This window comes from Marmota monax, unplaced genomic scaffold (assembly GCF_021218885.2).
Source record: "Marmota monax isolate L192 unplaced genomic scaffold, Marmota_monax_Labrador192_F-V1.1 WCK01_AAM20220418_F8-fsc00045, whole genome shotgun sequence".
Taxonomy (NCBI): Eukaryota; Metazoa; Chordata; class Mammalia; order Rodentia; family Sciuridae; genus Marmota; species Marmota monax.
Genome location: NW_026692132.1, coordinates 2,376,340 through 2,404,235, shown reverse-complemented (window position 1 = coordinate 2,404,235; position 27,896 = coordinate 2,376,340). Strand labels below are relative to the sequence as shown.

At 37.7% G+C, this 27,896-nt stretch overlaps 3 protein-coding genes across 9 annotated transcripts; 2 read left to right on the top strand and 1 right to left on the bottom strand.

Moving 5' to 3' along the window:
• Nucleotides 1-8: 8 nt before the first annotated feature.
• Nkapd1 (NKAP domain containing 1) lies at nucleotides 9-11,275 on the top strand. Of its 6 annotated transcripts, none has more exons than XM_046465750.2 (6): nucleotides 9-141; nucleotides 1,673-1,749; nucleotides 3,607-3,707; nucleotides 6,448-6,597; nucleotides 7,351-7,404; nucleotides 8,510-11,275. In XM_046465750.2, the coding sequence occupies exons 2-6, from the start codon at nucleotides 1,681-1,683 to the stop codon at nucleotides 9,015-9,017; spliced, it is 882 nt and encodes a 293-aa protein (XP_046321706.1). In that variant the 5' UTR covers nucleotides 9-141; nucleotides 1,673-1,680; the 3' UTR covers nucleotides 9,018-11,275. The 6 variants fall into 6 exon arrangements, with proteins under 6 accessions (XP_046321706.1, XP_058442301.1, XP_046321720.1 ...); XM_058586318.1 differs by having other exon boundaries at nucleotides 118-141; nucleotides 1,673-1,756; XM_046465764.1 differs by lacking the exon at nucleotides 9-141 and adding an exon at nucleotides 148-687 and having other exon boundaries at nucleotides 8,513-11,275.
• Nucleotides 11,191-12,900, bottom strand: Timm8b (translocase of inner mitochondrial membrane 8 homolog B). Its single transcript, XM_046465786.2, has 2 exons — nucleotides 12,745-12,900; nucleotides 11,191-11,588 (listed from the first exon to the last, which is right to left on the bottom strand). The coding sequence occupies exons 1-2, from the start codon at nucleotides 12,826-12,828 to the stop codon at nucleotides 11,421-11,423; spliced, it is 252 nt and encodes an 83-aa protein (XP_046321742.1). The 5' UTR covers nucleotides 12,829-12,900; the 3' UTR covers nucleotides 11,191-11,420.
• Nucleotides 12,901-12,904: 4 nt separating this feature from the next.
• Nucleotides 12,905-24,910, top strand: Sdhd (succinate dehydrogenase complex subunit D). Of its 2 annotated transcripts, XM_046465773.2 has the most exons (4): nucleotides 12,905-13,046; nucleotides 15,840-15,956; nucleotides 18,205-18,349; nucleotides 23,963-24,910. In XM_046465773.2, exons 1-4 carry the CDS (start codon nucleotides 12,995-12,997, stop codon nucleotides 24,126-24,128), a joined length of 480 nt encoding a protein of 159 aa, XP_046321729.1. In that variant the 5' UTR covers nucleotides 12,905-12,994; the 3' UTR covers nucleotides 24,129-24,910. The 2 variants fall into 2 exon arrangements, with proteins under 2 accessions (XP_046321729.1, XP_046321735.1); XM_046465779.2 differs by lacking the exon at nucleotides 18,205-18,349 and having other exon boundaries at nucleotides 23,963-24,051.
• The last annotated feature ends 2,986 nt before the right edge of the window (nucleotides 24,911-27,896 follow it).

Here is a 27,896-nt window from a genome sequence, read left to right as displayed (position 1 = left end):
CTCCCAGAGGGAGTCTTGGGTCTCCGATAGGAAGGAAAGATTTCTCGCGAGCACGACTTCCGGCCTGGAAGGGAAGCCTCCTCCTTTTTCTCCCAGATCGCTTCCTCCCCCCGCCCCCGCCACGCGAGGCTACGGCGCACGGTATGGGTGTGTTTGTGTGTATTTGTGTGGGGCGGGCGTTTGGAGGGAAAAACACCGGGAGCTCCAAGGCCGCTGGGGGACAGGGACCCCGGTGACAAAGATGGGGGTATTTTCTCTGTTTTCCACTTGGAAACCTCAACCCCCATTTCAAGCACCCTAGACACTTTTGGGGCCCAACGGAAGGTCGTACCCATCCCGAGCGTCTTCATCCTTTCTGGGGAGTGAAACCCTACTCCGGGGGGCTATCCCAGCAGAGTGTGAGCGGGGCATGCTTGGGTCAGCCCGGCGGTCCGGATTCCGTACCGGCGCTCCCTCTGGTCTCAGTCCGGGAGAGAGATCTGGGCTGGGGGAAGGCAGCCGTGGCCTGGGCCACGGGTGAGGGCAGAATAACCGGTGGGAAGGCTACGTTTCACGAAGGACTCGGGTGAAGCTGCAGAGCTGCCTTTGAGCCCTGACTCCTTGGCTTCCTGGGTCGGAGGAGATCTTGTAATGGAGTGGTTCTTCGTCTCACACTAACAAGATGCCTGATTTCCTCAGGATCGAGGGGTGAGTGAGCGTTGGGGTGGTTACACAAAGCCCCTGCTAGCTGCACATGTGCATAGCTTTGTCATCTAGTTTTTGGAAACTTCCATACAGAATAGAAAATAAAAGGCCCCGAATTAAGAAATTAAACCCATCTTTGCATTTGATGTTTTTAGGCATCAGTTTTTGTTACTGTTGACTTTTGTGGTTTCTGACACTCTTAAATCTAGGTATTTGCTTCATCGCAAACTAATTTTGGGATTCGAGATTTGATTTCTAAACTGGACATTGACACACATCGTTTGCCTGGGATTATGAGGCCTGGGGCAAGTTACGACTTTTTAAGGGAACTTCATCTACAAAATAGGAATGGAGATGCAGTCGGCCCTTCGGTATCCTCTGTTCCGCATCTTCGCGTTTTCGGGTTCAACCAACAGCCAATTGAAAATATTGAGAAAAAAATTGCCTCTGTACTGAACCTGTACAGATGTTTTTCTTGTTGTTATTATCTAAAGAATACACTTTAGCAACTATTTACATTGCATTGTATTGGTATTATAAGTAATCTAGAGATGATTTAAAGTATACAGAAGGATGTACATAGGCTAAATGTAAATACTACTCCATTTTGTATTAGAGACTTGAGCATCTTTGGATTTTGATATCTTCAGGGTCCTGGAACCAATCCCTTGTAGATACTGAGGGACAGCTATTTGCCTTATTAAAGCGTAGAGTTGTGAAGATTAAATAAATCTGAGCCTATGAAAGCACTTAATTTTGTGCAGTCTTACAGAGTTTTAAAGGACTTTAATGTGCATTATTTCTTTATATCCTTATATTAATTGTGATCAGATATTTCTTTCTTTTAATGGTGAAGGAAAAACTATTCCTCAGGACCTTTGACTTCTAGTTCAGTGATCTTTCTTTTACCTCATACTTCTTTATAAAATTTAACAAAAGATGAGACAATCAAAGAGATTATTAAGTGTTATTTATTTATTCCTTTCAGATTGAAGAATGTCTCGGGTTCCATTGGGGAAAGTCCTCCTGAGGAATGTCATCAGGCATACAGATGCTCACAATAAGGTGGGAGGTACATCCTAGTCATTGCTCAACTCTTAGCCCATGTAGTACACTAAGCATTATTCTGGCACAGTTGGGAAGTACCAGTATGAATCAATAGATAATTACAGTACAGTTTGGTAAGTACTATTTAGTAGAGACAGTTACAAAGTGTGTTAGAGCACTGAAGAAGGAATATTGAACTCTGCCTTGGGAAATTAGAAAAGTTCCTGCAGAATGAATGTATTTGAACTGCTGATATTTTAACTGGTTCTTGATGAATTGCTATAATTTTATTTGATATAGAAGGTCATTCTGAACAGAGTATCATCTATGGAAACAATAAGGCATGGGCTGCAGCCGTAGCTCAGTAGTAGAGTACTTTCCTAGCATGTGCAAAGCCCTGGGTTCAATGCCCAGTACCACCAAAAAAAAAAAAAGGGCATGAATCACTTGGTGTGCATCTAGAAAATAGGGAATATAGTATTAGATAAGATCTGAATGGCAAATTAGGGTTAGTTTGTGATGTTTAGAAATTACACTTTTACCTCAAAGCAATAAAAAAGCCATCAAATATTTTCAGCAGGGCATGACATGATTATATTTGTATTTTAGAAAGATGATTTATTAACTGGGTAGGGAATAAATCAGATGGGAGAAACAGTAGAGGGATCATTGAGGAAATGAATATAGTGTTCCAGGTGAGAGATGATGAGGGTTTGAATGAAAGCAGTGACTGTAGGGATCAGAAGAGCAATTTAGGAGATACAGTCCAAAAGTCTTGGAGACTGATGGGATGATAGTGATAAGAGTGGAATCAGTGTGTGTGACTAGGTAGATGATAATGATGGTCCCATTAATTAAAACAGGGAACAATAACAATGAAAGATAAATATGATGAGAACTTTATTTAGTTTGGTTTTGACCATTTTATAGTGTGGGGCTTACAATTGAAAGTTTGAATTTGGAAGAAAGGAGAAAAGTTGGGAATGGACATAAATGAAAATTGATATGTAGATAAATGATAGAGGTCATAAGAGTAGGTAGATAAGGTCACCTAGGAGAGTACATATAATGAAAAGGAGGGGCCAAGACCCCTAGTTTAGTGTTCTTCAGTAAATTGTACCATTGGTTTTATCATAAATAATACCACTATCAGATCACTTGAGTTTTTAATTGTGGGTGAGGTTATAACTGCTACTTATGCTGATGTGCAATTGTGTTAACCTACTTCTAGTTGTATGGGGGACTTAAGATTTGAGAGTGGTAGCTAAAAATGATAAACCTAGCACAGATTTAAAACAATTATGCAGGAGAAATTAGAAATAAAATGTGTTCTTGTTCGTGGGCAGTTGTACTTTGCTTTCTAGGAAATTCTCTAGCAACCATACTGTTTTTGTTTTTGACAAGAATTATAATGTCAAAAGAGTCTTGGCTTAGAAATTTTAGTTTTTTTTTTTTTTTTACTTTCTCTGAGCTTTTGTTTTTTCTCAGTAAAACGTAATAATGATACCTGCCTTGTTTTCCTCATAAAGTTGCTTACGAGTCAATTGAGATTATGTAGTTAAAATTATGTTGTATCTTAGAAATTGTTGTTATTTGTTAATTGCAGCACAATTGTAAAATTGGTAGGGTAGTAAGTCTGATTATGCAGGGGTTAAAAAGTTCTGTTGCTGTAGAATTCTACATACTTGAGATTTCATCTATTAAATTGTTCAGCCACTTTCTAGAGAAGCCAGAATTTATTTTCTAGGTGCCTGATCATAGTCCAGTCTGTAACCTGTAATTAGTGCAGACTGTATTTTCAGATACTTTTCTGCAATGTAAAGTGTTATTTTTAGTGACTTATTTTTGTTTCTTTCCTTTTAAAAATAAATCTAGATTCAGGAGGAGTCGGATATGTGGAAAATAAGAGAACTAGAGAAACAGATGGAGGATGCTTACCAGGGGACGAAAAGGAAAATGTTACCCAGCAGTTCAAGGTGAAGTTGCAGCTCTGAGAACCAGAATATTTCTCATCTTCTTAATAATCATCAACTTTTGCTTAAAAATATTTTGATATGTTAAGATAGATAAATTCAGTCATGTGAGTTATATTAAGCCTTCCCTTTTTCACAAATCTACACCCAAACATAAAGATAATGACTGTGATCCATATTCCATATGCTAGACACTTTGTATTTATTTGCCTTTTTTTTTTTTTTTTCCAGTGCTGGGGATTGAATTGAGGGCCTCACACATGCTAGTACTTATTCTAAAATTTCTTACTCCTACAGCTGAGCTACATTCCCAGCATTTTTTTTTTTTTTTTTTGAGGCAGGGTCTTGCTAAGTTGCCAAGGCTGGGCTTGGACTGGAAATCCTCCTGCCTCTGTGTCCCGAATTGCTGGAATACCAATCCTTTTCATTTAATTTATTCAAGTTTATTTTGTGGTACTGGGGCTTGAACCATATCAGTGGGCATTCTACCTCTGAACTAAATCCCCAACCCTTTGTATCTTTTATTTGAGAAAGGTCTCACTAAGTTGCCAAGGCTGATCTCAAACTTGTGATCTTTTTGCCTAAGCCTCCTGAATCACTTGGGTTATAGTCATGTGCCACTATGCCCAGCAATACTTATTTGCAATGGAAAACTTAAAAAAAATTTGGCTGTGGACAATTGTAAATATTTAGGGTCGTAGATTCTGACCTTGTCTAATAGTTTTTAAACTTACAGTTTTCTATTGGAATCTTTTGGTCATTTAATTAATCAATCATTTCATTTCCCTTTAACTTTTCATTCTTTCAGCCTTTTTCTTTGCTCCATCTACTTACTGTCTTTGCCAGATCAATAGCTTTCCACATTTCCTTTGTAATAATTTTGAGTGTGAATGTGAAGGATTATACAAGCTTAGTTTTCTTTTATCTGTGGAGGTATAGGAATGTCTGAGAAACTTGGAACATCTCTTAGGCTTCACTCATATGCCTGTAAGTGTAGGAGCTATGTTTAAGAGAAATGAATATAAAGTCATAATTCTGATTTCTAAAGCTTTTTTTGGGGGTGGTGGTGGAAATTAACAGTTAATAATGAGATATTTAAGGAGAGTATGTATGCCTATGGAGTATGTGGACTTCAGTGTATGATTACCTATGTGTGAATAGCTTCAAGTAAGAAGTATTTAGGATGTACATGGGAAAAAGACAGTCACAATATAAATAAATATCTGCCAGGGTTTTTTTTTTTTTTTTTTTCCTTTCTGAAGGTGGTCCTTTGAGAATTCAGAAGTAGAGTTAGTACAGGTAATGATTGTTTTGTACTGGTTAATTCCAAGTGGCAATCCACAAATAAAACGATTTCTCTTGGAGTAGACTTCTCCTAATGCTGTCATGGTGAATGAATGGTAAATCTTTTTTTTTTTTTTTTTTTAGTACTGGGGATTGAACCCAGGGGCACTTTACCACTGAGCTACATTCCTATCCCTTTTTTTATTTTGAGACAGGGTCTCATGAAGTTGCTTAGGACCTTGCTAAGTTGAAGTCCTTCTGTCTCAGCCCCTAGATTTGCTGCAACTGAAAGTGAATAAATTTTAAAACAATCTTTTTAGGGACAAGAATCCTGATAATGTCATTTGCTGTTCTGTTCCTACCAGCTAGAACAGTACTGCCTGGCATGTAGGAGAACCTTAAACATTTTTAATAACTCATGAGGTGGCTTAGTGGCTGGTTAGTGGAGATTGTAAGCAGAGGCCAGATCAGTGGTTATCAACATTTTTTCCTGCCCCAATATTACCATGGATTAGTCCTTATTCCCATTGTTACTATGGCCTTATTACAGCAAGTTGCTGATTTGCAAGAGCAGGAGGTGTATTTCAGAATCTCTAGAGTAAAATGTCCCCAACTGCGATTTTGCTGTGCTTCTCACTTTGCATGCCCTCCTGGTGAAGAATTAGTGAGTGAGCCTACAGCATGACACAGTCCAAAAATGATTTCATCTATACTCTATAATGGGAGTAGTAACAGTCAAGATTTGTTATTGTTTATATATGTATAACCACACACACACACACACACACACACATATTTTGTGGATGAACCTTTTTATTTATTTATTTTTATGTGGTGCTGAGTGGTTGTGAGCCACTGGATTCAATTCTGAGCCACAACCCCAGCCCTAAGATTTGTTGTTGGCCTTTACAAATAAATAGAGTTTTGTTAGCTTTATTACAATAACAACATACCTGAGATGATTAATTTCTAAAGAGAAAAGATTTATTTTGGCTTATAGTTTTAGAGGTTTCATAGTAGATTGGCGCTATTGCTTTGTGCCTGAGGTGAGGTAGCTTGTCATGTCCAGAATGCATAGTATAGCAAAATTGCTCACTTCATGTGCACGAAGCAGAAAAGGAGAGAATAGGAAGGACTGATTTCCCTTATTCTCCTTGAGGGCACACCCACCAATGATCTAAAGACCTTCTACTAGGCCTCATCTCTTAAAGGTTCCATTACCTCCCAATAGTGTCATTCTGGGGATCAAGCCTCAACTCATGGGTCTTTGGAGGACATTTCAGATGAAACTGTTAGTAGAAATGAACAGATAATTTCTAATACATGCTATTTTTATTTTTTAAACAATATTTGGTTGTTTTTTTCCTCCTCTCAGCCTGTTCTGTGTTTTATGCATGATACTTCATAAAGTAACCATACAGATTGTTTTGAAGTCTAAAAGTTCTGTTTTCTTCTGTAGTCGGATGCGTAGTGATGGTTTTGATGAAGAAAGTCAAAGAGACTACTGGAGGCCAAAGAATGAAATTGCTGGGACTCTGGAAGATGATTTTCTGAAAGCTAAATCCTGGAATAAGAAGCTATATGATTATGAAGCTAACATGCCAGACAGGTTTGTGATTAATTTTTTTATAATCTTTAATGGTATTTGGCCTGAGAATATGTACTTGAGAATTAGTGACCTAACAAAAACCTGGTCACAGGTGTTTATAGCAGCTTTGTTCATAATTGCCAAAAAAGTAGAAACCCAAATATTTCCTGATGAATTGATAAACAAAATGTGGGATATCTGTACAAGGGGATATATTTTTGGCAGTAAGAGGAATGAATTACTGATATGTACTACAACATAGAAGAACCTTAAATCTTATGCAAGATGAAAGAAAAGCCAGACACAAAAAGTGGCATGATTTATTTTTACATGGTATGTCCAAGATAGGCAAATGAGTAGAGATTGATAGCAGATTAATAGTTGTCATGGGTTAGAGGCACCACATTTTGAAAGGGCAAATTTCTCGGTATGTGAATTATATTTCAATAAATATTTTTAAATTGCTGTTATTTAAGAAAATAATTGCCCCAATGACATTATTTTTGGGGGAAAGTGCTTTTTACCTAAAGAGCAGTATCTTAAAAAAGAATGGATAATTCTTTTACAAATGGACAGAGGAATCCTTTGTGTCTGAAATGATAGTGTACAATACAGAAAATGTAGCTATTACTGAGCTATAATAAGGATATGGCTGTACTATATGTCTAATTTCTTTGTCCCATGTGTATGAATGTGTATATATGGCATAAATTAATCTTTTTAATTTCCCAAAATGTATGCATTGCTTTAACAATATAATGTGTCACCTTACAGATGGGGTCACAGTGGTTATAAAGAATTGTACCCTGAAGAGTTTGAAACAGACAGGTAAGGTAATTAGGTTTACTGAAAAAGAAGTTGAAAATTAAGGTAGCATAAACAGTCTATATTATAAATTGCCTTCCTAATTTTTTAAAATATTTGCCACTGAAAATGTAGCTAGAATTAGGTGTGGTGGTTTATACTTTTAGTCCTAGCTATTCCGATGTTTGAGGCAGTAGGATCACTTGAGCCCAGGAAGTGAGACCAGCCTGGTCAACATAGAAAGCCCCTGTTTCCTGCCCCCACAACAACAACAACAACAACAAAAAAGATTTGGTTGGGAGGCAGTCCCTATTTTGTCTGTTTTTGATTGATATTTGGCATATTTGTAAATATTTTGATTTTTATATATAATAGTCCTTCCCTATGTATGGTAGATGTGTTCTAAGACCTGCAGTGGATGCCTGAAATCTCAGATAGTACTGAACCTCAAGCACTATATTACTCTTTTTTTTTTTCCTGCACGTAATAAGTACCTGTAACAAACTTTTATCTTTTATCTTTTCACTTAAAGGAAGCATTTTATGGCTTCTCTTTGGTATATCTGAACTGCCAGCATCACTACTCTTGTGCTTTGGGGCCACTGTTAAGTAAAATAAGGTTTACTTGAAATAAGCACTGCTGTACCATGATAGAGCTGATAACCCAGATGGCTTCTAAATGACTAAGGGTTGGGTAGCTGGACAAGGTGATTTGCATACCAAGTGGGACAAAGAGGGACTGTGAGGAATTTCATCATACAACTCAGAATGGCATGCAATTGAAAACTTGTGAATATTTATTTCTGAAATTTTCCATTTAGTATTTTTGCCCTATGATTGGCCAACAAATCACAGAAAATGAAACCATGGATAAGGGGAGACTGGTGTTTAACTATTCTGTACAATATGGTACAATATTAGAATTTTCATCTTCATTTTAAAGATGAAACAAATACTCAATGTAAGTGTGTAAGACTCATAGTAATCCTTTGTCAAAATTGATTTAAAATTCAAATGTTAACAATTTCTTATCTAGAATGCAGAATATTAAAATGTTTATGTGTACCTTTTCTACATAAAAGATTCTGTTTTTTTTTTTTTTTTATTTGTTTGTTTTTAACTCTTATTAGTAGTGATCAGCAAGATATTACCAATGGGAAAAAAACATCTCCCCAGGTAAAATCATCTACTCATGAATCCCGCAAACATAAGAAGTCAAAGAAATCTCACAAAAAGAAGCAGAAAAAAAGATCACACAAAAAACAGAAGAAAAGCAAGAAGGAAGCCACAGATGTAACAGCAGATTCCTCAAGCGAGTTCTCAGAAGAAACTGGGGCTTCTAGTACCCGGAAAAGAAAACAACCACATAAGCGCAAGAAAAAATCTAGGAAAAAGTCTCTCAAAAAATCTGCTTTATTTGTAGGGGCAGAAAGTGACACTTCCCAGTCAGATGATTCAGCATCCAGCAGTTCTGAGGAGAGTGAGGAAAGAGACAATGAGAAAACCAAAAGGAAAAAGAGAGAGAAAAATGTCCATATCCCCGTAGTTAACAATGAAATACAGGAGAGGACAAACAAACGCACAAATTGGAAAGTGGCTACAGATGAAAGGTCTGCGGAGAGCTCAGAGGATGACTAAATGGGAAACATTCTTGTATTTCTCATTTGACTCTGGTTATTTACAGCTCTTACACCTGGAGTTTTGCCAGTGACTCCTTCAGCACAGGGGGTCTGAGGTCAGAGCTGTCTTGTGCCATCTATATGTTTTGACAGACTCCTGTCTTCTGTTTTGGCCTGTTAAACTTGATCCCCTTTTCTTGTTAATAGGGAATCTGGTATTTTGTTATGAAGGTTTCTTGAAGAGATTATTTTTTTGCAATTAATCACATTTAGTGTAGAGGACATATATAGTAAATTAAAGAACCCAGAAAGCTGAATCCAATAATGACCTGGGTACACCAATTGGAATGTTGAAGTTGGGGAAACTGAGGGCTAAGATCAAGAGGGATTGATTGGAAAGCAGTGTTAAGTAGAATGGTTTGATAAAGCAAACACTATGTTTATACAGCAGGTATCCTAACTGATTTGTCTTCAGCCTTGGTGCTTTGATCCTTGGGGTTTTTTTGACCCCACAACTGTGGTCTGGTTTATTTAATGAGAAAATGGCTTAAGAACAAACTGTTTCATGTTAAGATCCAAAGACAACTGTTAAAAGAGAGTCTAGGGTTTTCCCAAATTTCCCTGCTGGACAGGATCTATAGCTACACTTAGTATACTTGTAACACATGGTAACTTAATAGTAAATGGTTTTCTAGTTCCATTGCTGTATATTGCCTAAACAGACTTGTGTTCAAAATTATTTCTTCAGTTGTCATAACATCTACCAAATGGGGAAGAATTAGGAATTAGTTATGCTAATAATGCTCTGAAAGGGATTCAGGGTAGCAACAGCCATCTAAATGTCTAAATATTGTCCCCACCCCCCAGTCTGGGGATTGTTCCCAAGGTCTTATGCATGCTAGGCAAGCACTCTACCACTGAGCTATACTCCCAGCCCTTTGTCATCCTTGTTCGTTTCTAATTCTAGTAATGAATTTAGATTTTCCCTGAAACTAAGTTGAATCAGTTCCAAAATGAAACAGGCTTCTCAGGGACATATCTACTTCTTCCCACTCTGCCTTTTTGAGTTAAAGCACCAAGTAAAGACCACATTATTTCTCTTTGCCATACTGTGATCCCTACTATGTTATTTCTTCAGAAACCAAAATATCACTGAGAGAAGGCTGGCAGAACACAGGTGAATTTTTCATTATGGGAGAAAAGGTCAAGTGGCATATTGTCATTTTCTTCCTTATTGTCACTTTATGAGCTAAGAAAAAGGCTTAAAAACTCAAGACTTTTGGTCTTAGTTCTGCCATTAATCAGTTGTAAGTTCTAGAGCAGCTTAAGTTAATCTCCCTGGCCTTTCCCCATGTGTAATAGAGAAGTACTTCATGGTAGCATGACAATTTAAGACACCAGCAATAGAATACAACTATGATGACATTCCATGAAGTTTATTTTATAGTTCTAACTACTAAAATTAGTTCTCTTTATGGAACAATTTCTAATAAATGCTTGGTTTTAAAATACATGGTTGGCCAGAGGTGCCCTATCCTTTGATTATGAGTGGGTGCTACCTTTTGGGATATTTATTTGAAATACTAATACTTTGGTACTCAGTTGTCAATGTTCCATGGTATATATTTTTTTGTCCTTGGCATAAGTGGAAACCTAATAGGGGGTAAGAAGAGTCTTTTAATTACTACCTCTTAACCTTCTTGGAGCAACTGAAGTCTTTGTTGGAAGGAGTTATTAGTGTGTATTTTTTTAGCATTGTTTTGTGCTCTTAAGTACTGATTGAAAGCACAGATTTGGGAAAATGAGCCCAGTAGAATAAGGCACCTCCAGGAAGTTGGCTCTTTGGGTCTTGACCTTTCCCTCCTACCATACTAGCAGGCTTATCTCTTTCCCAAGGAATACATGTTTTGCCTGTTTTTTTTTTTTTTTTTTTCCTTTCCATGTTTTATCTTTTCTTGGTCAAGTATAAGCAATAAAGCTGTTTTGTTATTCATCTTTCAACTCCAGATTCTCTTCTATGCCTTAAGCTGACTTTGATCTACTTCCAACCCTTTTAACTATGGCTTAGGGTAGCTCTTCAAAACCTATCATCTCCTATTTGCACTACTAGCCTTGGAACATGTTTATTTCTATTGTTCCTGCCAGATATCTCAATATTAAATCCTAAAATGAAATTTAAAGGAAAAAAAAAGTTGGAGAATTCATGTTTATTGAATAACTGGTGTGATACAACCTGGAATTTCTGAATTCCAAATAAATAAAATTTCACTTTTTGAACATTCGATCTGTTACTTTTTAGCACCAACAAACTTTGTAACAGCCTGATGCTGACTTGACAATCAGTTGACAATTCCTCCCCCACTTGCACTTCAATCTGCTTAATAATAAGTCCACTGCTTTTGTCATTTTCTTAAGGGGTGGCCTACTGCCCTCCTTTCTGTACAATCTGGGCAAACCGACTGGTGATGGCAAGAGTAGTGTCAATGAAGCGGTCCACACAGCTAGAGAGACAATTTTCAGTTCGAGAGTCTAGGCGATTCCCTGGCTTCTCCACACATTTATCCCAACATAGCTCCATGAAGTGGTGCACCTAAGGGGGAAGAAAAATATTAACCATTGGGGTCTGTAGATAACCCTAAGTGATCACTCTCTTACTTCTTTATTTTCAATTTCCTCACAAAACCATCCTTTCAACCAATGAACCATGGGAAATCACTTTGGGCTCTTTGTTACATGTCTCCACTTGGCCCAGATCCTCATCCCTACAGATGGTAAATTCTCAGGTAGTGCTAATACCTTCTTTAATATCCCCCAAGGCAGCCAGCACAAGGTAAAAACAGGAAAGTAGCAGCACTCATTCAGAACCTGTGCCCTGAAGACAATGTTAGTTCTTAACATTGTGGGGGCCATGGAAACATTAAGAATACGGATTCATTCTCCAGAAAAAAATGCATATATGGGCACAGAAAATGTGTGCATTTTCAGAATATTCAAGACCCAAAAATTTCTAATAGGTTCTTGCTACTCTTCCTGCATAATTGCCTCCTCCTACTACCCAGCAAAAGGGACAAAATAAACATTTACCAGAGGTATTATTGAGAGGCTAGGTACTAAATAACTCTAATTATAATGTCCAAGGTCATGCAGCCAGCAAAGGCCACGCTGGGGTTTGAATCTCCCCTTAAGTTCTCCAAAACAAAACAAAACCCTTGCTTTGCAATGAATTTTTTTTTTAACATTTATTTTTTTTTTAGAAGTAGTTGAACACACAATATTTTTATGTGGTGCTGAGGATCGAACCAGGGCCTCACACGTGCTAGACTAGTGCTCTACCGCTGAGCCACAATCCCAGTCCTGCAATGAATTCTTAAGAGCTGAGCTTTCTCCAATAATGTTTTAGTGCCCACTATTTTCAAATACATTATCGCAAACGATCTTCACCAATCCACAGAGGCAGAAAGCGACAACGAAATCAAAACAAAATGGGTGGGTGTCTCGCCTCCTGGCACGTGGCCTTCAAAAGGCAGAGGCAGATGGGAGCCCACACGGTCCCCTGGCTGGTAAGGATCCCATGCTTTTAAGTTCTATCCCCTACCTGAGCACTACTGCAGGGGACCGGGTCACAGCCGGGATCCAGCTTCCAGTTGCCTCACCACTTCGTCAGTAATACAGAGCTCCACGGGTCCGGGACCTGTACTTCACCTTCCTTTTCTTACAACTCCCAAGGCTGATCCCGGCCCTCTCACCTGTGCAGTGAACTGCGCTTTCTGCTGTTCAGCGGCCACCAGGCGCTGTAACTCCGCTTCGTCCGCCTCCCCAAGCTCCGCCATTCTCAGAATCAGACTCGGGTGAGTGAGCGTGCGCAGTGAGTGCGACAGACTCCTACTTCCGGTTCACTTAGCGTTTTTCTCCGCGTTTCCTGTGGTCGTTGTGGGGTGGGAGTTGTCGCATAACTGCTTCCGGGTTGATGGACGACCTTGAGCCCTCAAAAGCGAGATGGCGGTTTTCCTGAGGCTCGGTGTCCTCTGCGGTGCTCAAGGAGGCCGAGGTGAGGGGTCCTGGCAGGTAGAGTTGTTTAGCGCAGCCTCCAACCGAGGAAGGGGATGGGAGTGAAGACTCTTCTGACCTGTGGGGAGACATCTTGAGTAGAAGGTCTTCCCTCTCTGCTGCGCCTCAGGCCTCTGTGCGAATCACCGCAGTGACCACTGTGGCCTGCGGGCCCAAATGTTCACCTGAGCGCGTATCACACCTATTTAAGGCTGAAGTGGTGATGGGGTAATTTGGAAGAAAGTTCCTCTGGAAGTTACAGTGTTCCCGAGGATATTCCACATAGGAACTCTTTGTTTTTTCTTACCTTGCACCAGGAGAAAGAGTCCCAATGCGTGGTTTCTCAGGTTTCTCCTAACGAGTTGTGTTTAAGAGTGATGTAGGGGATCAGTTCGATAATCTTGTAACTGGGCATTTATGTTCTACCAGTGCTGAAGTAAGGCTGGATACAAGTTTGAATAAGACGTAACGCCTGCCCTCGAAGAACTTTCATTTTTTAGGGAAAATGTTGATAACAATAATCTAACATAAAGCAAAAATTTGTTGTGTAAGTAAATTGTTATGTGAGTTCAGAGAAGGAATATTTTTAGCTGTAGTTTGGAAGGATTACCCTGTCTTGGTTTTTTTTGTTTGTTTTTGTTCTTGTTTTTACTACTAGGGATTGAACCCAGGGGTTCTTTACTAATGAGCTACATCCCCAGCCCTTTTTGCTTTTTATTTTGAGACCGGGTCTCACTAAATTGTGGCGGCTGACCTGGAATTTGAGATTCTCCTGCCTCAGGCTCTTGATTTGCTGGGATTATAGGCGTGTACCACCCCTCCTCTCTTTCTTACTTTCTTTCTTTTTTTTTTTTTCTTAAAGATCTAAGATTTAATAATTTAATAATTATGTATTATTGTTATACATAATTTTGGGCTTTTTAATTATATATTTATGCATGGACACAGTATAACAGTGTTATTTGGCCAGTACTTGGCTCCTAAAGAGGTATGCCTGATTTGAGTCTTGAGGATAAAGAAAGTAAGGAAATAAGGATCTGCTGAAATGAGCAAAAACAATGATGAAGGCATAGAATCTGCATGGTATGAGAGAAAACAAATAGTGTGAGAACATGAAGATCAAGGTGAGAAATGAGTTTAGAAATGTGAAGTGAAACTGAATCATAAAAGAATCCATCCTTTTTTTAAAAATATTTTTTACTTGTACATAGACAAATACCTTTATTTATTTTTATTTTTACATGGTGCTAAGGATCAAACCCAGTGCCTCACAAGTGCTAGGCGAGCACTCTACCACTCAACCACAACCCCAAGAACTGATCTTAATATAAGATTGTGTGCCTTACCTTATTGAAGTGTAGCTTTTGTTTGTTTGTTTGTTTGGTTTGGTTTTTGTTTTTTGTACTGGGGATCAAACCCAGGGTGCTTTACCATTAAGCACATCCCCATTCCTTTTTATTTTGAAACAGGGTCTCATTAAGTTGCTTAGGGCTTTGATAAATTGATGAGGCTAGCCTTGAGCTTACAGTTCTTCTGTCTCAGCCTCCCAGGCTGCTGGCATGCACCACTGTGCCTGACTTTTTCTTTCTTTTTTTCTTTTTTTTGAGACAGAATCTTCATATTTTGTCCAGGCTGTCCTCCAACTCCTAAAGGGTTGCCATTGAAATGTTTGTCAGGGGCTGGGGATGTGGCTCAAGTGGTAGCGCGCTCGCCTGGCATGCGTGTGGCCCGGGTTCAATCCTCAGCACCACATACAAACAAAGATGTTGTGTCCGCTGAGAACTGAAAAATAAATATTAAAAAATTCTCTTTCTCTCTCTCTCTTAAAAAAATTAAAAAAAAAATGTTTGACAGATTTGCAATTTAAACATCAATTTGGTAACAATATAGTACATGGCTCTGATGGAAGATATAGTAGACTCAGATACAAGTCAGGGAGACACTGTGGTAGAAGTCTGGGCGCAGTGTCATCTCCCTGAGTTAAGATGGAAAGAAAAAGAAAGAAAGAGCTGGGAAAGTGTGTGCGGCATTTCTTAAATGACATGGGATTAAAGTAAGGGTTAAGTATATTACATTGAGGGAAGATAGCCAAATGGAAGGAGAAATTAAAGATACAGGAGATAAAATAATAATGAATTCTTGTGTGTCTTCAATTTTATGAAAACTGTGCTAAATCCCTTATATATATTATCAATTTTTTAACATTGTGAAGTAAGTACTATTATTCTTTAACAAATGAGGAAATTGAGGCTTAGAGACCCCATTTAATTAAGCTGATTATTATGTCAGAGGTAAAAAGTGGTGCACCTGGGTGAATTAGGTCTATTTTTCAACCAAGAGATAGGGTCCAACAGAGATAGAAATGGTTCGACAGTATTAAGTAGAGACATTGGTCTTGAAATGGAAGAAGTTAATATGTGAACTTTTCAGACTGGACTGAATTCTTCAAGAGCAGAGACTTTGTCTTTTATCTGTCTTGCTCCTGAACCAAGCATAGTCTTGATTTTAGTAAATATTGGATAAATAGATGAGAATAGAGAAGAAGCTACCTTTTTTTTAAGTAGATAAAAGTGAGGTCCTTTTGCATAAGTGTTTCATTGAGTCTTCAGTCTTTTGATGATTACCTGATTGAGTTCATAGTTAACCCAGTGAAATCAATACTATCTTCATTTTGTAGATGAGCTATTATGTCCTGTTTAGGGTTAAGTAGTTTGTTTGTTATGATCACTTAGAAAGTCTGTCAGTTCTGTTAAAGAAGAGGTGCTTATGATCCCTGTAATGTTTCTTTCCTCAGCTCTGTTCCTCCGAACCCCATTGGTCAGACCTGCTCACATCTCAGCATTTCTCCAGGACCGACCTACCCCAGGATGGACTGCAACACAGCACATTCACCTGTCACCAAACCGCCATTGTATGTTTTTCCATCACTGCTGTTTTCTTGGCTCTAACCTGGGTTCATTATCATGTCTTTGGTAGGGCTTGAGGTCTATTAGGGGGACTCTTCTGTCCACCTGTATCAAATGAAGAGCTAATTTTAGGCAGACAATGACAGCATAGTTGAATAATACCATTTATACTCAGAGAGAACCTTCTGGCCTAATTAGGTCTTTAAAATTTTTTAAAAATTTCTTTAAAAAGGAAAATGCTTAGGAAGATTCTGCTCAGTACAATTTAATCACTTGTGTATATTTAGCTAATGGATAGGAGCCAGATGTAGATAATTGAGACAATTTAAAAAGTCATGTCCGTGCACTGTAATGTGTATTTATAGCTGGGATTTTTTTTTTTTTTTTTTTTTTTTTTTAGGTTACTTTAAAACCATATGGCATTTCTTAGAGGAATGCTATTTAGTATTATTCAGATTAGTCTTAGAAAATCTGAAGATGAACTGGATGTGGTGGTGAACACCTGTAATCTCAGCAACTCAAGAGGCTGAGGCAGGAGGATTGCAAGTTTGAGGTCAGCCTCAGCAACTTAGTGAGGCCCTAAGCAACTTGTCTTGAAATAAACAGGACTGTGGTTGTAGCTTACTGGTGTAGGGTCTTTGGGTTTGATCCCTAGTACCTATCCCCACCCTCCACCCCCCCAAAAAAATGAGGAAGTAAATAATGACCCAACCATATTTTTATTTTTAAAGTCTGGAGAGATCAGTGATTGGCTTTTGGGGAGTGGCAGTTAGTAACCAGTGACTGAACCCAGTGGTGCTTAACCCACTGAGCCACATCCCCGGCCCTTTTTTATATTTTATTTTGAGATGATCTCGCAGAATTGCTTTAGGACTTCATTAGGTTCTGAGGCAGGCTTTGAATGTGCAGTCCTCCTGCTTCAGTCTCCCAAGCTACTGGGAACAGTGTTTTATATAAAGACTTCACTCATTAGTTATGAGAGCCTAAGTGAGAATAGTTTTTCTGCTTCTTCTTCCTATTATTGGTGATTGAATCCAGGGTTGCTATACCACTGAACTATATCCCCAGCTCTTTTTATTTTAGTTTGACACGTGGTCTTGCTAAATTGCCCAGACTTGCCTCAAACTTGTGAGCCTCCTGTCTCAGTCTCTTACATCATTGGATGATAGGCATATACCACCATACCCAGCTTTGAAAAAACTTTTTGTTTGTGGATTCCTTTGCTTAGTATGGTTGGATTTAGCAAAGTGGTTCTGGAGTACACAGGGCTGAAGAAAAGTCTCTGAAGTTGTATACATAAATATGTATTTATGTACATTTTTCTGGGAAGAAACTCCTCCATCCTTTTATTAGATTCCCAAAGGGGTCTGTAACCAAAAAAAGATAGTCTTTCAAAGAGATATTTAAAGTCCCTACTGTTTTTTACTTTAATAAGAGTTTTTTTTTTTTTTAATATTTATTTTTTAGTTTTCGGTGGACACAACATCTTTATTTTATTTTTATGTGGTGCTGAGGATTGAACCCAGAGCCCCGCGCATGGCAGGCGAGCACGCTACTGCTTGAGCCACATCCCCAGCCCCTAATAATATTTTTTGTGTTTCATTTGTTTTGGACTTATTTGTAAGTCCAGGTCAGAAGAAGGACCATGATCTCTGAAGTTGACCTCAGACCTTTGCTTTGCTTTGAGTTGGTAGATTTAACTTTATTTTCAGAGGATAATACTACATTACTTGCAAAGGTTAGAAGGTCTAAAAAAACAAGTAATTCCTCAGATGTTGCTAACTTATATTCATAAGGTACCTATTTCACTGAAGTCCAAGGTTGGCTTAATTCTGCCTTCTTGCTAATAAGCAAAGTATGTTTGTCTTCTAATTAATATGTATAGGCATGAGACACCCTAGTGCTAAAAGACTTCAACAAAGGAATGTTCTTTCTCTCAGTGACCTGTTTTTATATCTTAATCTCTTTTTGCTCAGTTAAATGTTGCATGTATACTGTTTGCCGTTCTCTCATTTTAGGTTATTATGTGCTAAATGTTGAACATGAGAGCTGTGTGTCTCTTCTCTTTTTTTTTTTTTTTTTTTAAATGTTTATCTTTTAGTTGTACACAATACCTTTATTTTGTTTATTTATTTTTATGTGGTGCTGAGGATCGAACCCAGGGCCTCGCACGTGCTAGGTGAGCGCTCTACTGCTGAGCCATAACCCCAGCCCTCTTCTCTTAACTCTATGGAATTTGGTCTGTTTTTACAGCTGGTTCCAAGGCTGCATCTCTTCACTGGACTAGTGAGAGGGTTGTCAGTGTTTTGCTCCTGGGCCTGCTTCCAGCTGCATATTTGAATCCTTGCTCTGCAATGGACTACTCCTTGGCTGCAGTCCTCACTCTTCATAGTCACTGGCAAGTATAACAGTCTCTTCAGTATTATGTTGTCTGCTCAGTTTGCTTGGCTTGTGAGTTTTGTATTGTATGTGAGGGAGAAGTTGATTGAGATATTCAAGACTTGTAGAAAACTATATATCCAGATACATATATTCATTGTCTATTTGATGTTTTCATTTTCATATCTAAACAGGCTTTTGAATAAAAATAAAATTGAGTTCCTGTCTTTTCCAAATCTGGTCCTCCTGTACCCTTACCTATCTTAATTGACAATGTTTCCATTTTGCTTCTGTTTGTTCAAGTCAAACCTGATCTCATCCTTAATTCCACTAGTAATCTCCTAACTTCTTCCTTTACTATCTGTTCCCAACACAACATATCCAGTGATCCTGTTAAAATATTAAGTTAGGAAAAGACATTCCCCTTATCAAACCCTTTTTTATCTCCTAATCTTACTCAAACTAAAAGAATTTTTCAGTGCTCTACAGACTGTACATGACCTAGGACATGGTGGCATATGCCTATAGTCCGAACTATTATTGGGGAGGCTGACAGGAGATTTTTTTTCTAATTTAAATAGAGATTGAATCTAGGGGCACTTAACCACTGAGCTACAGCCACATCTCCAGCCCTTTTTATTTTTTATTTTGAGACAGGGTCTCACTAAGTTGCTTAGGGCCTTGCTTAATTGCTGGCCTCAAACTTGTGATCCTCCTCCTTCAGCCTCTTGAGTCTCTGGGATTACAGGCATGTGCCACCACATCCAGGTGACAGGAGAAAATATTGAGTTCAAGATCAGCCTGGGCAACATAGCAACACAGTGTCTCTCTCCATCTCCTCTCTTTTTGTGGTACTGGGATTGAACCCAGGGGCACTCTTAGAAGTGACCTACATTCCCAGCCGCTTTTGACTTTTTAATTTTAAGACCGGGTCTTGCTAAATTACTCAGCTAGCCTCAAACTTGGGACTTTCTCCTGCCTTAGCTTTCCAAGTAGCTACTATTACAGGTGTGCACCACCATACTTGGCAAGACCTGTCTCTAATAAAAATAAGTAAATAAATAGATTCTGCCCTCAGACTTTACATGATCTGGTCCTCTGCTTCCCTCATCTCCAGCTATTCTTTTTTTTTTTTTTAATCAGATTATTCTTTGATATTTCTCAAACACACTGGGGACACTTCAGGCTTCAGGGCTTTACTCTTTTTTTTTTTTTCTTTAAGTTGTAGATGGACACATACCTTGTATTTTATCTATCTATTTATTTATTTAATTTATTTTTATGAAGTGCTGAGGATTGAACCCAGTGCCTCACACATGATAGGTAATCACTCTACCACTGAGCCATGACCCTAGCTTTACTCTTAATGTTCTTTCTATCTGAAAGTTTGGTAGTTACATACTTGGCTTGTTCCATCATCTCCTTCACATCTTAAATGTCACTCTTTCAACAAATCCTTCCCAAACTAATTCCTCAGAAGTGTAATGTTTCTTATCTTTTCTATATTCCTTATCTTTCTGTTCTATTTTTATCAATAGTGCTTATAACCTTTTAATATACAATATCAGCTGTTTATTAATTTGTATATTTGTCATTTCCCACCCTTAACACCATAATGAAAGTACAGATTCAGAAAAATCACAAAAATTAGATCTATAGTTTAATGAATTATAAGGGTAATAGCACCCAGATCAAAAATAGAACTTTGCTACCTATTCAAGTAGCCTCTGCGTTGTATTTCATCTCAGTCATAACTGCTCAGTATTCCTTCTCCCTCTGGAATCATGATCCTGATTTTTATAGTAATCACTTCCTTGCATTTTGTCATAGTTTTATCCCTCAAATGTGCATCCCTAGATACTATAGTTTACTCTTGCCTTAAAAAAAATGCATTTTTAAAATTATTTTTATTTGCTCTTGTATCTTTTGTACTTAAAATAGTAGCTGACACATAGCATATTGTGAATACATGTTGAATGAGTGCATATCCATTTTCCATTTACTTATCTTTTAAGACTTGCTAAGTTAATGAAACGTATAAAGGAGTTTAAATAACAGGTTGAATGTCCTGAGTTGTTTTCTTTTTCTTTTCTTTTTTTTTGGAGATATTGCAGATAGAATCCAGAACCATGCACATGCTAGGCAAGCACTCTGCCATTGAGGTATACCCCCAGCCCTTTTAATTTTATTTTGAGATAGAGTCTCCCTAAGTTGCCTAGACCGGCCTGGAACTTTCAGTCTCTTCTCATCAGCCTCCCATATAGCTGGAATTGCAGGTGTGAGGTACCATCACAACTGACTCAGTTGTTGTTTTACAAGGACAATGTAATATAATTGGTGGGAGGGGGAAGGTGTTTTAAGATTGTTAGAACTAGAAAGTCTTGGAATATCTTAACCAACCCTGTGATTCTACCAATGTGGAAACTAAATCCCAGGGAGGTTAAGTGACATGTCAGACTAAATTTCTAACTAATGTTAAAGGGGGGTTTTACTTACCAGGCTTTCTAAGACTGGGTTAAGAAATAAGTATGGTTCCTGGAAGGGAGGTCTATCTAAGAGAATAATCCTAAAGAAATACATTTTCATCTCAGTTGATTTCTTGACTCCATTTCCTTCCATTTACTAATTCTCTTATCCTTTTCACAGAAAAAATTACTTGAAAGAGTTGTCTATGCTCCAGTTCCTCAGCATCTAATTTCTTTCTTTTTTTTTTTTTTAATACTTTTATTTTGTTTATTTGTTTGTTTCTATGTGGTGCTGAGGATTGAACCCAGGGCCTCGTACGTGCTAGGCAAACACTCTACGGCTGAGCCAAATCCCAGCCCCAGCATCCAATTTCTTTAAACTGTATTAGGCTTTTTTCTCAACAGTTCACTTAAGTCATTCTTACCAAAGACCTTGATCTTTCCAAATCCTGTTGTCTATTCTCTGTCCTCCACTTGAACTTTCAGCAGCATTCAACTCAATTGACTGGTCTCTCCTTAAGTCAACTTTTCTCTTTCTGGATTCTTTGTAGATGTTTCCTCTCAGCTCTTTCTCCTCTTTTCTGATCTCCGAATGATAAAGTCACCAGAGCTCAATCTTGACTTTCTTGACTTTTTTTGTGGGGGAGGGGGTGCTGGCAATTGAAGATTGAACCCCTAGCCTTGTGCTTGCTAGGTAAGCCCCTATCACTGAGCCCTTTAAAAAATATATATTTTTAAAAAATTTGAGACAGGGTCTTGCTAAGTTGCCCGGGCTGGCCTTTGACTCATGATCCTCCTGCTTCAGGCTCCTGAGGAGCTTTTTTTGGTGTGTGTGTGTGGGGGGGTGGTACTGCAGATTGAACCCAGGGGCACTTGACCACTGAGCCATATTCCCAGCTCTTTTTATATTTTATTTTGACCGTGTTTTGCTAAGTTACTGAGGCTGGTTCTGTACACACACAGTCTTCTTGCCTCAGCCTTGCATCACCATGCCTGGCTAATCTTGACTTTCTTGATGTTCTATGTAGTTTACCCAGACAAACTCAGCTTTGACCTCGTTTCCTGAGCTGCATACTTGTTTATCCCGTTGTCTAATTGACATGTCTATTTGGATGTCTGAGCATCATGCCCAATTTAATATTGCCCAAATCATTCTTTTTCTCTTCCAGATTTCTCTTGATTTCCCCTTAAAACCTCCTCCTCTATTAAATCTAGTTGCTCAATCTAAAAATCCTAGAATTAATTCTAGATGTTTCTTTTTGTCTTACCTTTTAGTTTCCATTAGTTCTCTCTTCAAAACGTAGCCTGAATTGTGAGTTAACATCACCTCCTTGGTCAGAGTCTCTTTAAACCAACAGTCTTGCTTAAGTCACTTCAGTTACTTTCTGCTTTTGTTTTTATCTCTTCCTGCTTTCCATTCGCACACAATAGCCAAAGTGACCTTTTTAAAGTTAAATCAGATTTTTCCAAAGAGGATATAAATGGTCAATAAACACATGAAAAATTGGACAATATTATTTGTCATTACAGAAATGCAGGTTAAAAAACCCCACAATGATAAAACTACCAAACACCTACTCAGGATGGCTGTGGAAAAGAAAACGGACAATTACAAGTGTTTCTAAAGATGTAGAGAAGTTGATACTCTCATATATTTCTGCTAGAAATGTAAAAATGTTATACATTTAGATATACCTTAGCAGTTCCAACGAAAGTTAGTAATCATGTTACTCAGTAATTCTACTTTTAAGTGTATACCCAAGAGAATTGAAAATGTTTCCACCTGCAAACTTATATAAGAATGTTTATAGCACATTATAATAGCTAAAAAGTGTAAACAATCCTAATGTTCATCAACTGATAAATACCTGAATAAAATATGGCATACTCATACAATGGAATATTATTCAGCTATACAGAGGAATGAGGTGCTGATACATGCTGCAATGTGGGTAAACATTGAAAAAATGCTAAATAAAAAAAGTTTGACTCAAAGGCCACGTATTGCATGATTTCATTTATATGAAACATTTACAAGGAATAGGCAAATCCAGAGACAGAAGCAAATTAGTTGTTGGGTAATGGCTGATGGTAGAAAGTTTCTATTTGGGGATGACAAAAATATCCTGGAATTAAATAGTGATGATAGTTCACAACTCTGTGACTATAATAAAAATCACTGAATTGTATAGATAAAAAAGTGAAGTTTATGGTATAAATTATATATCAATAAAATTACTATCTATAAAAATAGTAAAATTAGATCACTCCTTACTTAGGATCCTCCCTGCTTAAAACATGCTCCTGGTTTCCTATTTCAAATAAAATTTAAATTTTTGTGACTTCAAAGCCCTAAGCAATCTACCTCTGCCTTCCTTTGATCTTTCCTCATTTCCTCTAATCTTTTCCTTATGTGCTCCAGCTATACTGTTCCTTGTGTCCCCCATACTGTTCTTTGTATGCTCCACCTATATGTCCTTCAGAGATACCAGTCATTGTCACGTTTATTTGGACTGTTCTTTAAGTCATTCTTTCTAATATATTTCTTCAGTTAATATTATTGCAGCTAGGGATTGAACTTAGAATCTCAGACAAGCAAGGCAAGGGCTCTACCACTGAGGTAGACAATATATATTGTCTAATATATTTCTTCATACTAACACATATATTTAATTTTTTTCTTTCTTCTTTTTAGAATATTTATCCCATAAAGGCATGGAATGATTATTTTCATTTTGTGTACTGGCACATAGTATCTCCTATTCAAATATCAATTTGAATATTTTTCAAATTAATGAAAAGCTCTATAGTTAAATTATAACTATACTTTGTAAACAGGGGAGCATTCAGTTATTGTTTCTGATATAAATGACTCTGGAAAATTGATTTCCAAAGAGTATGAGTATATTTTTATGACATATTACGAAAATCTTGATATTTCTTCATTTTGGTTTATGACTTTTATTACCATGAGTTTGGTTTATTGTCTCAACAAAAATATGGAAATAATTCCACCTATCCCCTAAAGAAGCAAACAGTTACTGGCTGGACAGAGAGAAATTGCATTTTTAAACTACTGGGTTTTTTCTGTTGCTGTTGTTTTTAGATACATTATCTATTAGCCTTCCAACTTCACTCATGTGTGATTTTTTTTTTCCCCCCTGTAGGGGCCTTGGACAAATTGTCACTGATTATGTTCATGGGGATGCATCACAGAAAGCTGCCAAGGCAGGCCTTTTGGCACTCTCAGCTTTAACCTTTGCTGGGCTTTGTTATTTCAACTATCATGACGTGGGCATCTGCAAAGCTGTTGCCATGCTGTGGAAGCTTTGACCGTTTTGACTTGAGAATTGATTGTATGCCTCTGCCTCTGCTCTGTCATTCAGCTCACAATAAGGAGGAAATAACAGAAAGTTCATTGGTGGGCAAACCTTCTTCTAATCACGTGGTTATTTTAGAATTTAATTGTTGAGGAAGAGGTTTGAGAGGAAATGTATTCAAGAAATTATGAGAACCAGTTCTGCATTCTAGTGAGTTAATGGGGTTGTCTTCAAGTTCATGAGATTCACAGTATGACTAAACTTTACATATGAGCTTTTGCTTTTGTCAGCTTCTTAAAGAGAATTTAGCTTTAATATTATCAGTATATGATCATTTCTGCATTTGTCTTGGAAATAATGGACAAAGGGAAAGACTGTTAATTCATGACTTTGCAAAAAATTAGATGGTGTTTACTTTTGGAAACTTCTCCGTCTGTCCAGTTGATACCAGCTACTGATGGTTTTATGTCCTAGGGAAACTTTATAGGAGATGCTAAAATCTCAAATTACAGATTTCTGTGTCCTAGGAAGGAAAGATTGGAAAGCTTCTGAATATAGAGATGCTCAAGTTAGAGAAGAAGTCTTCCTTGTAGACACATCAGAATATTACAAATTCTAAACAGATGTAATTCTCCAATGTGTTTTACTTGTCCTAAAATAATCTGTCCACAAATATAAAACTAATAAATTACTTGCCCACTGTGGGAATTGGTAATAAGAAAATGTATTCCATGAAAAGAAAAAAATTTTTTTTAAATAAAATGTTGTATAATAAAAATGTATTCTACTCTTTTATGTATTAGCTGTGCTTAGTCTTTTTTGTTTGTTTGTGTTTTTTTTTTTTTTTAAGTTGGTATCTCACTATTTTGCCAAGGCTGGTCTTGAACTCCTGAGCTGAAGTGATCCTCCTGCTTTCAGCCTCCCAAGTAGCTGGGACTACAGGTGTACACTACTGTGCTTGGCCCTAATTTTATTTATTAGAATTAATTGTTGCATTCATAACTCTAAAACGGAACTGTTTAAGTTTTGTTCTGGGATTTAGGAGTTAAGTAAATCAGACACAAAGTACTATAATGAAAAAGACTTACATGTGATTAGTAGAAATAATAAGTATAAATAGTTTGTTATGAATAGTATATGAAGATTTGTAGTATGAATTAGAAATGTCTAGCTCATGATGATTTGTGAGTGCCAGCTTAAGTGTTTTTCCTAATAATATAGAATATTGAGCTAGCATGTTTCACTCACCGAAGAATTAAAACCAAGAATCAATAAATGAGATGGACTAAAACTAAAAAAGTTTCTTCTCGGCAAAAGAAACAATCTGTGAGGTGAATAGAGAGCCTACATCTTGGGAGCAAATTTTTACCCCTCACATATCAGATCACTAATCTCTAGGGTATATAAAGAACTCAAGAGCTAAACACCAAAAAACAAATAACCCAATCAATAAATGGGCCAATGACATGAACAGACACTTCTCAGAAGAGGGTATTGAATCAACAAATATATGAAAAAGTGTTCATCATCTCTAGCAATTAGAGAAATGCAAATCAAAACTATTCTAAGATACCATCTCACTCCAGTTAGAATGGCAGCTATTATGAAGACAAAACAATAAGTGTTGGCGAGGATGTGGGGAAAAAGGTACACTCAGACATTGCTGGTGGGGCTGCAAATTGGTGTAGCCAATATGGAAAGCAGTATGGAGATTCCTTGGAAAACTTGGAATGGAACCACCATTTGACTCAGCTATCCCTCTCCTTGGTCTATACCCAAAGAACTTAAAAACAGCATACTACAGGGACACAGCCACATCAGTGTTTATAGCAGCACAATTCACAATAGCTAAACTGTGGAATTAACGTAAATGCCCTTCAGTAGATAAATGCATTTAAAAAATGTGGCATATATACACAATGGAATATTACTCAGCAATAAAAGAATAAAATCATGGAATTTTCAGGTAAATGAATGCAGTTGGAGAAGATAATGCTAAGTGAAGGTAGCCAGTCCCCGCCCCCCCAAAAAAATGGTAAATGTTTTCTCTGATATAAGCTGACTGACTCATAGTGGGGTAAGGAGGGGGAGCATGGGAGGAATAGACGAACTCTAGATAGGGCAGAGGGGTGGGAGGGAAAGGGAGGTAAAGGTGGGGGAATGTGATGGACATCATTATCCAAAATACATATATGAAGACATGAATTGGTGTGCACATACTTTATATACCATCAGAGAGATGAAAATTTGTGGGTTTTTTTTGTTTGTTTTTTTAAAGAAAGAGAATTTTTAACATTTTTTTTTTGTTTTGTTTTTTGGCGGACACAACATCTTTGTATGTGGTGCTGAGGATCGAACCCGGGCCGCACGCATGCCAGGCGAGCGCGCTACCGCCTGAGCCACATCCCCAGCCCTAAAAATTGGTGTTCTATATGTGTAATATGAATTGTGATGCATTCCGCTGTCATGAATTTAAAAAATAAAAGTTAAAAAAAAAATGACCTCCAGCAGCTGAGGCAAACTTGAGAGTTTGGCCATTTCCTGGCCCAGGTGCCAGTTGATTTGGTTATTAGGATGGAGCTGATTCTGTCTGGAAAATCAGTGGTTGCTATGAACTGCTAAAGCAGCAGTAAAATGAGGAAGGGACTATCTGCATTAAGGGGTTCCTGAGGGTAAGCAGGAAATGATGAGAATTGTGCTTTAGGAAGAGGTTAGGTGACAATTAGTACGTTTAGGATGGTTGATAAGCTAGAGCAGAAAGAGATGGAAGAGGGCAGAGGTAGAAGAAAGGACCTGAACTTTGGCAGTGGAAAGTAGGAGTCAATTTTTTTCCTTTTTTGGTACTGTATTTTATTTAGAGACAGGGTCTCACTGAGTGACTTCCTTTTGCGGAAGCTGACTTTGAAGTTGCTGGAATTACAGGCGTGCACCACTGTGCCCAGCTAGGAGTCAATTTCTAAAGATAAAGTTTAAGTCAAAACCATTCGTTCATTTCATAGATGTAAGTATCTCATGTAATTGGCACCATGGATAAAAAGGGAATTTTCTCTGACTTTTAAAGGAATTTATAGTTAATTGAGGCAACAGATGAATGGTTACAGTGACAAGTAAAATCATGGTTAAGCACATACTGCTGTGATAAAGTGGACAGTAAGAAATTTGCCTTAAGTTTTCTGGAAAAGATTTTTTAAAATCATTTTTAAAAAATTATATTTAAAATATTTTTTAGTTGTAGATGGACACAATACCTTTGTTTTATTTATTTATTTTTTATGTGGTGCTGAAGTTTGAACCAGTGCCTCACAAATGCCTTGTAAGCATTCTACCACTGAGCCACAACCCCATCCCAGGAAAGAAGATTTTTGAGCTGGGATAAGAAGCTGACAGTGGCCAAGGAAGCTGGAGGGAGGTGTGAAGACAGGAGGATGGTAGATGAAACAAGACGGCATGTAATTTGGTGATACTGTAGCAGAGCAAGCAAGTGGTTGTGGGGGAACTTATATGCTATGGCAAATAATTGAGACACTATCTTGATGGTGATAAGGTGTCTTCAACTGAAGACTTAGTTATGCAAAGTACATAGTTAAATTTTTATTTATTTTTGGTACTGGGGCTTGAACCCAGGGGCACTTTACCACTGAGCTACATTCTCCCACCCCCATCCTTTTTTTTTAAAGAGTCTTGCTAAATTCTTAAGACTAGCCTCAAACTTGTAATCCTCCTGCCTCAACCTCCTGAATTGCTGGTATTACAGGTATGTGCCACTTATTTTAAATAAGTT

Coding starts and splice junctions, on each gene's coding strand:
- Nkapd1 (XM_046465750.2), top strand. CDS start 1,681: ATGTCTCGGGTTCCATTGGGGAAAGTCCTCCTGAGGAATGTCATCAGG. Junction 1,750..3,606: donor ATACAGATGCTCACAATAAG/GTGGGAGGTACA, acceptor AAATAAATCTAG/ATTCAGGAGGAGTCGGATAT. Junction 6,598..7,350: donor GAAGCTAACATGCCAGACAG/GTTTGTGATTAA, acceptor GTCACCTTACAG/ATGGGGTCACAGTGGTTATA.
- Timm8b (XM_046465786.2), bottom strand. CDS start 12,828: ATGGCGGAGCTTGGGGAGGCGGACGAAGCGGAGTTACAGCGCCTGGTG. Junction 11,589..12,744: donor AAGCGCAGTTCACTGCACAG/GTGAGAGGGCCG, acceptor CTTCCCCCTTAG/GTGCACCACTTCATGGAGCT.
- Sdhd (XM_046465773.2), top strand. CDS start 12,995: ATGGCGGTTTTCCTGAGGCTCGGTGTCCTCTGCGGTGCTCAAGGAGGC. Junction 13,047..15,839: donor CGGTGCTCAAGGAGGCCGAG/GTGAGGGGTCCT, acceptor TTCTTTCCTCAG/CTCTGTTCCTCCGAACCCCA. Junction 18,350..23,962: donor CTCACTCTTCATAGTCACTG/GCAAGTATAACA, acceptor TCCCCCCTGTAG/GGGCCTTGGACAAATTGTCA.